Raw genomic sequence first — 12411 nt, 5'->3', positions numbered from 1 at the left:
GGTGTTAGATGGGAGAACTGTGCTGTTAAACACATCTGGATTTTCTGCTTCAGTTCCTACTGCACTCCTGCTCAGCAGGTCCTCATCCCAAAGGGTGACAAATTCTCCAGAAGCTGCTCTGGTCCCTCATGCAGATTTAGGCAGATAAAACATCTCTACTGTAGCCCAGGAAACACAGCAACAATTTTCCTTAAACTCCACCCAAAGCTGCTTTAATACCTGCCATTGCTTTTTTCCCTACTTATAGCCCTTACTAAGGGTTAAAAAACTAAGGTAGAAATTCCCCCAAATAACAGCACCTCATGTTTGTGTCAAAATCTGGTTCTGTCTGGAATTGTGGTCATGAGGACAAAATGTGCAAGTCAAAGCATTGATATTTAATATACCAGTAACACAAAGCACTCTCAATACTGAGATAAATGTGATGGAACAGCTTGGGGAGTAAGCACAGGGCTGTGAATTGTTCTGTTCAAAGGCTTTGGGGCAGGACTTTGGCCAGGAACATCCTGAGCCTGAAAAACATGTTCCAGGGAAAGTGTGAGGGGCCAGGTCACATTGCCAAGCTTGCTGCTCTGCCCTGCTCCATGGGAAGGCATCCTGTGCAGCTCCATGCCTGGGGGCTGCAGCATGGAGGAGAACACAGGGCAGGAGGTGAAAAGTGCAGGGTTTTACCTTGGAAATTCCTTTTCCATGGAATTGGAGCAGCTGCTCTGTTGGGTTTTGCCCTTTTCTGATCCAGAGATGGGGCAGCTGAGAGGCATTTTAAAAAACTTTTATTCCAAATTCAGTCTCATATGAAGGGTGAGACAATAAAGGTGTTGTAATTGATGCCATCACAATCAGAAGCCAACTATTTCCTAATTACAACACATTTTGAGCTATTCTTGGCTTATCAGCTTTTGACGTCATGCTTAAAATGCCTTAAAGCCAATCATCCAAAATCACCCCTCATGAGTTCTACTACAAGTCATCTTTCATAGTTCTCTTTCTCCAAAGTATCTAGTCTGATTTGCAAGGCCATCCTTTAAAACTTTTTTCTAGCTCCATGTCTCTCTCAACATCTGTCCCATTCCATGGCATTTCTAAGTCACCATTTTTATCTCCAAGTGTGCATACAGATGCAGACTGGGTGAGCCTTCTGTCAGGCCCTCAGAACTCTCTACAAATCCATTTCCCACCCTGCTCCAGGTGCTGGATGTGTGTGCTCCTGCCTGGAGGCAGCCAAGCTCCAAAGCCTGGGGAGGAGAAGGATCCAGGGGGCCCTTAGTGCCTAAAGGAGTCCAGGAGAGCTGAGAGGGACTGGGGACAAGGGGTGGAGGGACAGGATGGGGTTTAAGGTTCCTTCCAGCCCAATCCATTCCATTACTCCAAAGCCAGAAGGTGCCTGTGGGGTTTGCTCAGGCCCCAGAGCTCCTGTGTGGTCAATAGGCACCAAACCAAACAGAAGCCAAGAGTGAAATTGAACACCAAGGGCTGGAATCCACGTGGCTCCAGTGTGTTCATCCCCTGGAGATGCTGTGGATCCCTGGATGAAGCTGCTGTGAGCAGATTTCAGGGCTCTCAGCACAAGGCTCACCCAAATGAAAAACCTGATGCACTTTGTGCTGTGTCTGTGATTGTGTTTTAGATACTGACATGGTCATCATTTATCTCTCCGCTGGGATCACATCAAAAGATTCCTCAGAAGATGATAAAAAAGCCACTCTGCGTGTCATCAATGAAGAAAACAGCTTCCTCAATAACTCAGTGATGATCCTCACTTATGCCCTCATGAATGGTGAGAGATGCTTGTGATTTGCAGGCCATAAAATTCCCTTTCCTGGCACAGCACAGCTGTTTTATTAAGCTCGTTCAGGGGTAATTCCAGGCCTTACTGGGAGCAGTTTGTTCATGGATTGTGGCACATTTAATCCAGAAGCTGCATCCAGATGTTGTTACTTTGGTGTTTATAACTCTGCCACTCTATCCCAGTGCAGCTGCAGGGGTAGAAAATATTGTGGCCTGGATTGTTCAGACTGAGTTAAATTTGTTAATTACTGCAATGCAAACCTTCCTGGGGGCTTCCAGGAGCAGCAAACTGGGACTGAGTGTGATTTCATCAGCCAGGGAGGGTGAATGGGAGATCAAACCAGGTCAGAAATGCTTTGATAACCTGGGAACAATCTGAGAGTGAACTTAAACATGAAGATCGCCCACCCATTTTCCAAAAATGCATTTTCAGCATGAGGGCAGCTTGTTGTATTACTGAAAATATCCAGGGAAATTAATGCTCAACCTAATGTATGATTTGGCTGTAAATTTAAATACTCATTTGGGACTGGGGTGTGCAAAAGGTTTTGATTTGTGCTCAGGGCTTGAGCCTGGGACTTGAGTGAAGTGTGAGGCTGGAATGATTCAGCAGGAGAACAAAGGCTGTTATCTCCCAGGGAGGAGGATTGGCTCCTGGTCCTGCCCGTGGGCGAGCCACAGGAGAACAAAGAGCTGTCCTGTGGATTGATGGGGCACACAACTCTCTGTTCCAAGGGCTTTGTTCAAAGTGGGGATGCGAACAGCATGGCAAGTTTCTGCACTGTGCAACACTAGGAGAGAGGCAATCTCATTAAATTTGGTGCTGGGTAATTAATGTTCCTCGAACAAGAATACAGAGTGTGGAGCATTCCTTTGGAGCAGGGTGCAGAAGCCTGGGTGGAAGTGAAGCTTGTTTTGCCCGTTTGTTTGTGTTTTGTGCCCCTGCTGTGGCAGAGGGGGTGACAGGGCTGAAGGAATTGGCTTTCCTGCGGGACCTGGCCGAGCAGAACTCGGCCAAGTACGGCGTGCCCGACCGCAGCGCGCTGCCCGTCACCAAGGGCAGCATGATGGTCCTGAACCAGCTCAGCAACCTGGAGACCACCGTGGGCAGGTTCTACACCAACCTGCCCAACAGGATGATCGACGAGGCCGTGTTCAGCCTGCCCTTCTCCGATGAGATGGGGGATGGTGAGTGCCGGCCTTGGGAAACCCGCCCGCATCGGGATCGGCTTCTCTTTGCCTCCGTGTCCCCAAATACTCTGTAATCCTGCAGGGTTTTGGATTCTCTGTAATCCCGCAGGGTTTTGGATTCTCTGTAATCCTGCAGGGTTTTGGATTCTCTGTAATCCTGCAGGGTTTTGGATTCTCTGTAATCCCGCAGGGTTTTGGCTAGTCTGTAATCCTGCAGGGTTTTGGATAGTCTGTAACCCTGCAGGGTTTTGGCTAGTCTGTAATCCTGCAGGGTTTTGGATAGTCTGTAACCCTGCAGGGTTTTGGATTCTCTGTAATCCTGCAGGGTTTTGGATTCTCTGTAATCCTGCAGGGATTTGGATAGTCTGTAATCCCGCAGGGTTTTGGATAGTCTGTAACCCTGCAGGGTTTTGGATAGTCTGTAACCCTGCAGGGTTTTGGATTCTCTGTAATCCTGCAGGGTTTTGGATACTCTGTAATCCTGCAGGGTTTTGGATTCTCTGTAATCCCGCAGGGTTTTGGATAGTCTGTAATCCTGCAGGGATTTGGATAGTCTGTAATCCTACAGGGATTTGGATAGTCTGTAATCCTGCAGGGATTTGGATAGTCTGTAACCCTGCAGGGTTTTGGATTCTCTGTAATCCCGCAGGGTTTTGGATAGTCTGTAATCCTGCAGGGATTTGGATAGTCTGTAACCCTGCAGGGTTTTGGATAGTCTGTAATCCCACAGGGCTTTGGATACTCTGTAATCCTACAGGGTTTTGGCTAGTCTGTAATCCTACAGGGTTTTGGATACTCTGTACCCCTACAAGGTTTTGGCTTTAGGTGTTTCCAAGCCTTTTTGTCCTGCAAAATGTTTTTCCAAGCATTTTCTTCTGCAGGACATTTAGTTGGGAAATAAAGACATTGAATCAACAGATTTACTTTGGGTTTTTGTCTGTAGCATTTTCATCTGCAGAAGGTTTAGTTGGGGAAAAAAGTGGTAACAGGACATGGAGTCAACAGATTTAGTTTGAATTTTTGTCTGTAGCATTTCCATCTGCACAAGATTTGGTTGGAAAAAAAGTGGTAACAAGACATGGAGTCAAGAGATTTACTTTGGGTTTTTGTCCATAGCATTTTCATCTGCACAAGGTTTGGTTGGGAAACCAAGACATGGAATAAACAGATTTAGTTTGGGGTTTTGTAGTATTTTCATCTGCAGGAGGTTTAGTTGTGACAAAAGTGGTAACAGGACATGGAGTTGACAGATTTAGTTTGGACTCTTGGGGTGAAATTTGTTTCTGGGTATGAGTACATGCACAACATCCATGAATTATTCTGTGGAGAGAAATTCTTTGTGCTGGAGGGAGATAGGTGGGGATGGCATCCATGTCAGGCCTGTGTAAGAGCAGCCTTGCAAATGGCACAAGGAGGGATTGTTAATTATTGTTAATTATTGTCCCAAGCTGGCCACCCTCAGCCCTTCTTTGGCTTCAGCACACCTGGACTCTTCTGAGACCCAAACTGGATTTAAAGCTGTTCCTGAGCAAATCTGGAGCTGAGCTTTTGCTCCTTCCTGCATTCCCTCCCTCAGTGATTAAACTCTGTTAATTGCTCTCTCCCAAAGTCATATCCAATGGGAAATGTGAGCAGCAAAGGGTTGGGAATGATGCAATGGAGAGGTTTGTGTTACATGGATTTCAGAGTGTACTTAAGGGCTTGTACATGCAAATGGATTTTATATTGAGGTGAGGGAAAAGCTGCTGAGTTTCCAAACAGTGGTGGAGAAAACAGGAGTAAGAAGGTGTTGCAGAGTCTCACCTCAGGGGTGGGATAAGTCCCAAATCCCAGCACTGTGGCAATACTGGGATTTTGAGCAGAGATTTAATATTCTGATTATGAATTAGATTAGCAACCACTCATCCCAACTGTTGCTTTACAAGGACAAAGTCATTTCCTTCCTCTTCCATCCAATTTTTTAATGGCCTTAAATTCTGTTAAAGGAAGAAAATACTCTTGGCTTTTCACACAAATTTAGTTTTTATTTATAAGGAATCTGCTTGGAGACTGACAACCTGCCAAACATGGTGTGTGTTCTAATAAATTAATTAATATCCTTCAGGTCACTATCAGAAACACAAATTAACTAATTAGGGAGAATGGCTGACAACAGAAACCCTGCTGAGCTTCCTTGGCCATATTCCAGTGTGGAATAGATACAAAATTTAATTGTGCAACATCTCAAAATGCTCTGTTTCCTCTCAAAATAATTAACCAGCTGATATTTCTGGTGGTTTTATGGTGTTTCTCTCCCTCCAAGGCCTGATAATGACTGTCAGTAAACCCTGTTACTTTGGGAACCTGCTGCTGGGAATTGTTGGAGTAGATGTCAATCTTGCCTACATCTTGGAAGATGTCACCTATTATCAGGACTCCTTGGGATCCTACACCTTCCTCATTGATAACAAAGGTAATTTTGGCTCAGATCATCTCCTCTAGTCCCACTGAGCTAATGAACCACCAATTCTGAATTCTCAGGTCTCTGAGCAGTCTCTAAGTAATGAATGATCATATTTATTAAAAGTTTAATTATGTGTTGTTGGTTAGTTTTGCCTGAATGTTGCTGGAGATTTTAGGTGGATTCATGACTTGAAACTTCTGTCCTGAAGTTCTGATCTAGAAACTCTTGCTCTGGAGATTTCCTGCACCTGTGACATCCCAAGTTTTCTGGGAAAGGAGGAAAACTGGTGTTAATGTGTGTGTCCAGCTCTTTTCCTCTGCTCCAGCTTATTTTATTGCTGAATTTTTCAAGCTGGTTTTCCTTTCCAGCCCCTTTGATGACGAGATTGTTTGGTCACTGCCATCTTTGCCAAAATTATATATAATTACTGTATATTCTTTTTCCCCCTCAAATCACTATCCTAGGCTGAGTTGTGTAACATTTGGGGCTGTGTGTTTGTTTTTTAGGATACACTCTGATGCATCCCTCCCTGACCAGGCCCTACCTGCTGTCTGAGCCTCCTCTCCACACTGACATCATCCACTACGAGAACATTCCCAAATTCGAGCTGGTGCGCCAGAACATCCTCAGGTAAGGGATGGGATGCAGCTCCAAATGAGCACACTGGGAGAATTTCCAGAGGAATTTTAACAGAATATTAGGTAAAATTCCTTTTCCTACAATATCTGGATTCTTGGATGGATTTTTTTCCCCATTAGCAGTTCTGGTTTGATTTTTCCTCCAGCTTTTTTCAATTGTCATTTGTCATGCAGTGTTTCCCAACTGATCTGGGGAATATTCCTTCTAATCTCTCTCTTCCCTGTCAGGAAGATTTCCCACTATTTGATCTGGGTTTTTCTTTATGCTTTGCCTAATCTGAGAATTTTGAAGCTCAAAATGTGGGGGTACACAAGTGCATTTTCAGCACACACACACTTCCCTTCACCAAGCACAAATAACAGTTAATTCCTTCAATTCTTATGATAATTATATAAACACACAACAGAAGGATTTTGCTGCAAGTCCTAACAATTTTGCTCAGTGTTTAATAAACTGCTGGATGTTTTATCTGCCACTGCAGCATTCCCTTGGGCAGCCAGATCATCACAGTTCCTGTGAACTCCTCACTGTCCTGGCACGTCAACAAGCTGAGGGAGATTGGGAAAGAAGCCTACAATGTCAGCTATGCCTGGAAAATGGTAAGGAAAACAACTGTGGGATGGCACAGAGGGAATTCAGGGCTCTGCTGCTGCCCTTCCTCCAGTTTGGGAATATCTTATCACTGATCTCAGCCCAGGGATTAAAATGGAATCTGAGGTTAAACATCATCCAGGTGAATTCACTGATGCCAGCAATAATTGGTTGCTTTGTGTCAACAAACTCAAGAAGGTACTTGTGGATCATTTCACAGTATTGAGTTAAATCCAACCTAAAGGATTAAGCTGAGCAGTTTTAAGAGATTAAATCTGTCATTGTTTAACAGAAATTCACACAGGAAGGTATCTGGAGCTGATTTTCTAAGATTGTAGTGCTGCTTTTAATGCCAAACTCCCTTTGCAGAGCAGCTGGGACACTCCAAGGTTTGCTGATCTGGTGTAATTTAGAGTCCTTAAAATATCCAGACCAGTAAAACATGTGGCACATGCAGCACACAGTTAAGAGTGGAAATAATAAAATCTTGCATTTGAGAGTTAGTTTGTCTGTACTCTCCATAAAAGTAACACCAGTGTGTATCCAGCAACTGGAAACCTGCAGCCTCTCCTCTGTTAATGACAAAAAATACTCATGAAACAGTGTTAGAATTAGAAATTATTCTAATTGATCAACAAAGTGAAAGTTTTGTTTGGTTTTCAGGAAAAAAATATTACAGTATTTTTTTTTCAGTTAACTGTGGAAAGGTGGTTTTTGTAGAACTCAGTGGCTGCAACACACAGAAATTCTGTTCATCCCTCACATTTTGGTTCTGTTTGGTGACTGGCTGGTGTTTTGCAGGTGCAGGACACATCCTTCATCCTGTGTGTGGTGGTGATCCAGCCAGAAATTCCTGTGAAGCAGCTGAAGAACCTCAACACTGTCCCCAGCAGCAAACTGCTGTACCACAGGCTGGACCTGCTGGGCCAGCCCAATGCCTGCCTGCACTTCAAGCAGCTGGCCACGCTGGGTGAGGGCTTCTGCCACCTCAGGGACACAGCAGCACCCAGCCTGGCAAAAACCTCCAAGCTGTGCCCAATCCCCACCTTGTCCCCAGCCCAGAGCACTGAGTGCCACCTCCAGCCTGCCTTGGGCACCTCCAGGGGTGGGCACCTCCAGTGTCTGACCTCTCTTTCCAGAAAGAAATTCCTGCTGATGTCCAGCCTGAGCCTCCCCTTGCACAGTCACACCTCCTGCAGAGTGTGGCAGCACAAAGTAAAGCTCTCCTCACAAAACATGGGAAATGCTCTTCCCTTGAGCAGGTTTTGTTTCCAAGGCTGGTTTTTTGATCAGCTTTTACCTTCTCACCTGCTCAGTGCTGAGCTGTTCCACAGGATCACAGCAGAGCCTGAGCTGGATCCCACAGGGATCAGTGAAGGGCCCATCCAGGGATTGAATCCATAATTTTGTTACCATCAGCACTGGGGTTTAGTCAACAAATTCACTTCTTGCAGGATGAATGAGTGGGGCTGCTCATCAAAGCAGGAGGTGAGTGCCCTGGAGTCCAGCAGGGTCCCTGACAGTGCAGTGGGAGAAGCAGAGGGGTCTCACCAAGCTTAAACCAAATCCTCTCCTGGCTCTAAAGCACCTCCCTGAGCAGTAACAGAGTAGGATGAAGTCCCAGCCAGTTCTGCAGGGCTCTGCTGCTCTTTTGCTTTGGATTCATGGAAGTTTTTCACTGCCAGAAGCACTGAATACCTGCAGAGTCAGAAGTTAAGCCTGCTGGGGAGAATGAGAACTTCAGTGCTTTGATGGTTTCCAGACCCTCCTCACCTGCTTCAAAATTCCCAGGTTTTGATAGGCTGAAGTGTTTCTGCTCTTCCTGAGTGATTCCAAACATTGCTGGGGAAAAGGGAGAATCTCCCTGGCAGTTCCAGTGCCTGGGAAGGGTGGAGACCTTCAAACCCAGAAACATCCCAAGAGCAGAGGGGTTTTACATAAACATCCTACTCTGCAAGGTGTCATGCTTGGGTATAATCTTGGGAGGTCCCTAAAATCTGTACTGTAAGAAATTCTGAATTAAATACCTCTGCTGGTGGCAGGGTTTGAAGGTCTCATGCTGGATTGTGGCACAGCTGTGAGATTTTTCTTAGCTCTTTGTAGCCCTGCAAAATAACTCACTGAGATCAGACTGGAGGAGGGACCTGACAAACCTGTGGAAATTGCTTTGCCAGTTGCTTAAAACACAGGGATTTTTTTTTTTCTTTAATGTGCCTAATCTTGATTATCTTATACCCAGAAAGATTTAAATGGAGAATATCCCAAAAATGCAGTACTGAGCTGCAAGTGGAAAAATTTCACACAAGGCAAGATCAGAATATTTGCTCTGGGAAGCAGATGAAGGACTGGATGAAGTTTGGAAGTGGGGACTGCAGCACATGTGTGGGGATGTGTTTGAGAGGAATGTGACTAAAAGCAGAACACTTCACATACTGCACTGCAGTTTTTCCTCTGGAGACACTCCACACAGGGAATTTGTGGGTCACATCCTCAGAAAATAACTTGTCTCCCTCAGCCCTGCATCATCATTATTACTTCTCTTTTTTAAAAAGGAAAAGCTGTCTGGTTTTGCAGATTTTGCATGATGAAAGTTTACTTTTGAGTTTGTTCTGAAAATCACTCCAGACAGCCGCACTTTTATGGGGGAGCTCCTCTTCTGCACTTGAGATTCTCCAGATGTTCATTCTCTGGAACTGAAAATGCTCATTTTCATTTTCCTCTGGGATATCTAACCTAAACAGGGATACTTAATTTCTTATTTAGCCCATCATCTTTTCTTAAGGGAAAACAGCTTCTCTAATCTCCCAAAAAGTAGCAATTCAAGAATTACTGAGGTTTGGGAACAGAGGCATTGTCCTGGTTTGAAGGACAGGTGTCTGCCAACAAAGGCAGAAGCTTCTCTTTTAAATGTAGAGTGCAAACCCTCTTCCTCCAAATTATTATTATAATTTTGAAATTAAGGAGCTCTCAAGCAAAGATATGAGAATTAGGAATAACAGTTCTTTACTAGGAAAATTAAACTAGAAATGCAGTATTACACAGAACAATCCCAGCCCTGCCAGAGTCAGAATCCAAGCTGACACCCGTCAGTCAGTCAGGGTGTTGGCACAGTCCCATTCAATGGTGGCTGCATCCTCCTGCAGGGGCAGATGTGGTTCAGCTGGAGCAGTGCTCCTGGAGAAGGTGCAGTTTCCTCTGAAGCTCCAGGGATGATGTGCAAAGGTCTGGTTTTCCTCTGGAATCCAGTGGAAAGAAGGTTCCTTGGTGTCCAAAATCTCAGTTTTTATCTGGGTGGGAAAGGCTTGGCTCCTCCCCTGGTTGGAGCATCTCCCAGTGGGATGATGGAATTTTATCAGTCATGCCCTGGGACTCACTGGCCATGAACAGGAGATATCTCCTGGAGGGAGGATGGGCTGTGGGAAGATAAAGATGATTGCCCAGCTGGTTTAAAGATGGCCCATTAGCAGGAGATATCTCCCATGGAGATCAGGGTCACTGCCCCACCTGGGTTAACAGATGGGGACAGAATTCACATTTCTGGTCACATCCTAAGACCAGCTGATGATGCTGACATTCCTGCTGTTGTGGTGTTTGCAGAGAGCCCCACAGTGATGCTGTCTGCAGGCAGCTTCTCCTCCCCCTACGAGCACCTGAGCCAGCCCGAGACCAAGCGGATGGTGGAGCACTACACAGCTTACCTGAGTGACAACACCCGGCTCATCGCCAACCCCGGCCTCAAGGTGAGCCCAGCACACCCCAGGGCTCCCTCAGGGCCCCCAGAATCCCAGCACTGTTATTATTAGGTGTTATTTTTACAAAAATATATTTTTTATATATTGGGAGGTGGCTTATTTTTCTTTTTGCTAGTGTCAGGAGTAAATGTGCGAAATGTAAACTTGGATGTTTATTAGTTTTTGTTTCTATTGCAGTCTCGCAAACTGTGAGTTTACAGCACTTCAAGCTAACAAATTTAAAATAGAGCCATATTTCCTTTTCTGCAAGGCTTTTTAAGGATAAACTGGCCAATTAAGAAATGCCATTTAAGTTATTTTTACTTTTAACCTAATAACTAACCACCTGTGGCTCTCAGTGTGGACTTTTTTATTCAATTACACAGTTACACAATTATTTATTTTTTATTCAATTGCACAATACTGTTCAAACCTATGAAGAAGAAGGAGAAGGGGAAGGACAAACCTCTGCCCTAAAACCTCCATCTGCTTCATATATATTACTATAAAACCTTAAACTTTTAAGTTTTTCAGTATGTGATATTACATATTTTTATTTAAGCTACACATTTATTATTCTAGTTTTATTATTTGATTTTGGAAGCTTTTTCCACAGTCTCAGGTTAAATGCAGTGTTTTTCTGGGGGTCAGTGCCTGTCAGCACAGAAAGTCTAAAATGTTCAGTGACCAGGGTTCCAACAGGGAGGGACCTTAAAGCCCATCTCATCCCACCCCTGCCATGGCCAGGACACCTTCCACTATCCCAGGGTGCTCCTGGTGCCTTTGGATTTTTGCTTTTCTATTTTCCATGTATTTGTGATCCTGCAATTCTTTAGAGTATATCTCAAAACTCCATGTACAGTTTTAGCTGCTGCTTCCCCATTTTGGTCAGACACACAATTCCTCTCCAAGGGAATCAAGGACTCCTCACTGTCTCAAGTCCTGAGAAATGTAGATAAAAGTAGGTTTTTGGGGGAGCAGACTTGGGGTAATTGACTTCATTACCTAAAGCTGTAATTGGGAGATTAACCCTCAATATGCAGATGGACTAAACTTATAAAAGTGTGAAGACTTGTGACCCACTGTGCATTTTGGGAGGCTTTGTCTGCCCAAAATGTACCTGAAGGCCCTTCAGTAAATAGAACCATTTTTTATTCTCTTAATTCTGCCTGGCCTCTGTTTTTAGGTAAATCCCCAAAAAAGGCATCACTCCAGCCTGGCCTTGGACACTTCCAGGGATCCAGGGGCAGCCACAGCTTCTCTGAACAACCTCATCCTCCCAGCCAGGAATTCCTTCCCAACATCTGATCTAAGAGTGGAGAGAGGAGGGGGGCAGAACTTTGTTGAAACAACACTAGAAAAGTTCAATTCTTAGCAGAAACACCTTTGTGCTCTTAGGCATACAAATGAGAAATCTTTATTTTCTGTGCAAGCAGCACATTATTTGTATTTACTCCATGTTTAAAAAAAAAAACCAAAACCAAAACAACACCACAAACTAAAAGCCACAGAAATAACACCAGCAATATCTCATGCTAATAATCTGCTTGGAATGTCTGGTGTGAGAAGCCTTGAACCAAGTAATTGAGGCGAGCTGATCCCCGGTGGCTCTCGGGGAAGCTTTTATTATCTCCCCATGCAAGTGCTGCAGGAACCCTGCCAGCTCTGCCTTTGTTTTGCAGTTCTCTGTCAGGAATGAAGTGATGGCAACCAGTCACGGCACGGATGAATGGATGACCCAGATGGAGATGAGTGGCCTCAACAGTTACATTGTCAGGCGTTACATAGCAACCCCCAATGGGGTGCTGCGCATCTACCCCGGCTCCCTCATGGACAAAGCTTTTGATCCCACCAGGAGACAATGGTCAGTTTTTAGGCTCCCTTCAGCAAAGCTTTGAATCATCTCCCAGGGCAAGAAGGGAGTTGGTTTTGTTTGTAGAGTCGGTTTGCGTAGAAGTTTTTAAAAATTTGCTTTAAAATGTTTTTGTCGTGGGGGAAGAAGCTCAGAGTTTAAATGCAGAGAGTTTA

The 12411-nt window shown here is 44.7% G+C and overlaps 1 protein-coding gene across 1 annotated transcript in view; it reads left to right on the top strand.

Moving 5' to 3' along the window:
- CACHD1 (cache domain containing 1) overlaps positions 1–12411 on the top strand; it is an 87772-nt gene that overhangs the window by 60506 nt on the left and 14855 nt on the right. The window contains exons 8-15 of the mRNA XM_056497710.1: positions 1628–1777; positions 2743–2976; positions 5282–5431; positions 5929–6052; positions 6543–6660; positions 7454–7622; positions 10250–10392; positions 12066–12247. Coding sequence (XP_056353685.1) covers positions 1628–1777; positions 2743–2976; positions 5282–5431; positions 5929–6052; positions 6543–6660; positions 7454–7622; positions 10250–10392; positions 12066–12247 — 1270 coding nt within the window. The remainder of the gene's footprint in view (positions 1–1627; positions 1778–2742; positions 2977–5281; positions 5432–5928; positions 6053–6542; positions 6661–7453; positions 7623–10249; positions 10393–12065; positions 12248–12411) is intronic.

This window comes from Oenanthe melanoleuca, chromosome 8 (assembly GCF_029582105.1).
Source record: "Oenanthe melanoleuca isolate GR-GAL-2019-014 chromosome 8, OMel1.0, whole genome shotgun sequence".
NCBI lineage: Eukaryota > Metazoa > Chordata > Aves > Passeriformes > Muscicapidae > Oenanthe > Oenanthe melanoleuca.
This window is presented reverse-complemented; position numbering and strand designations above follow the sequence as displayed.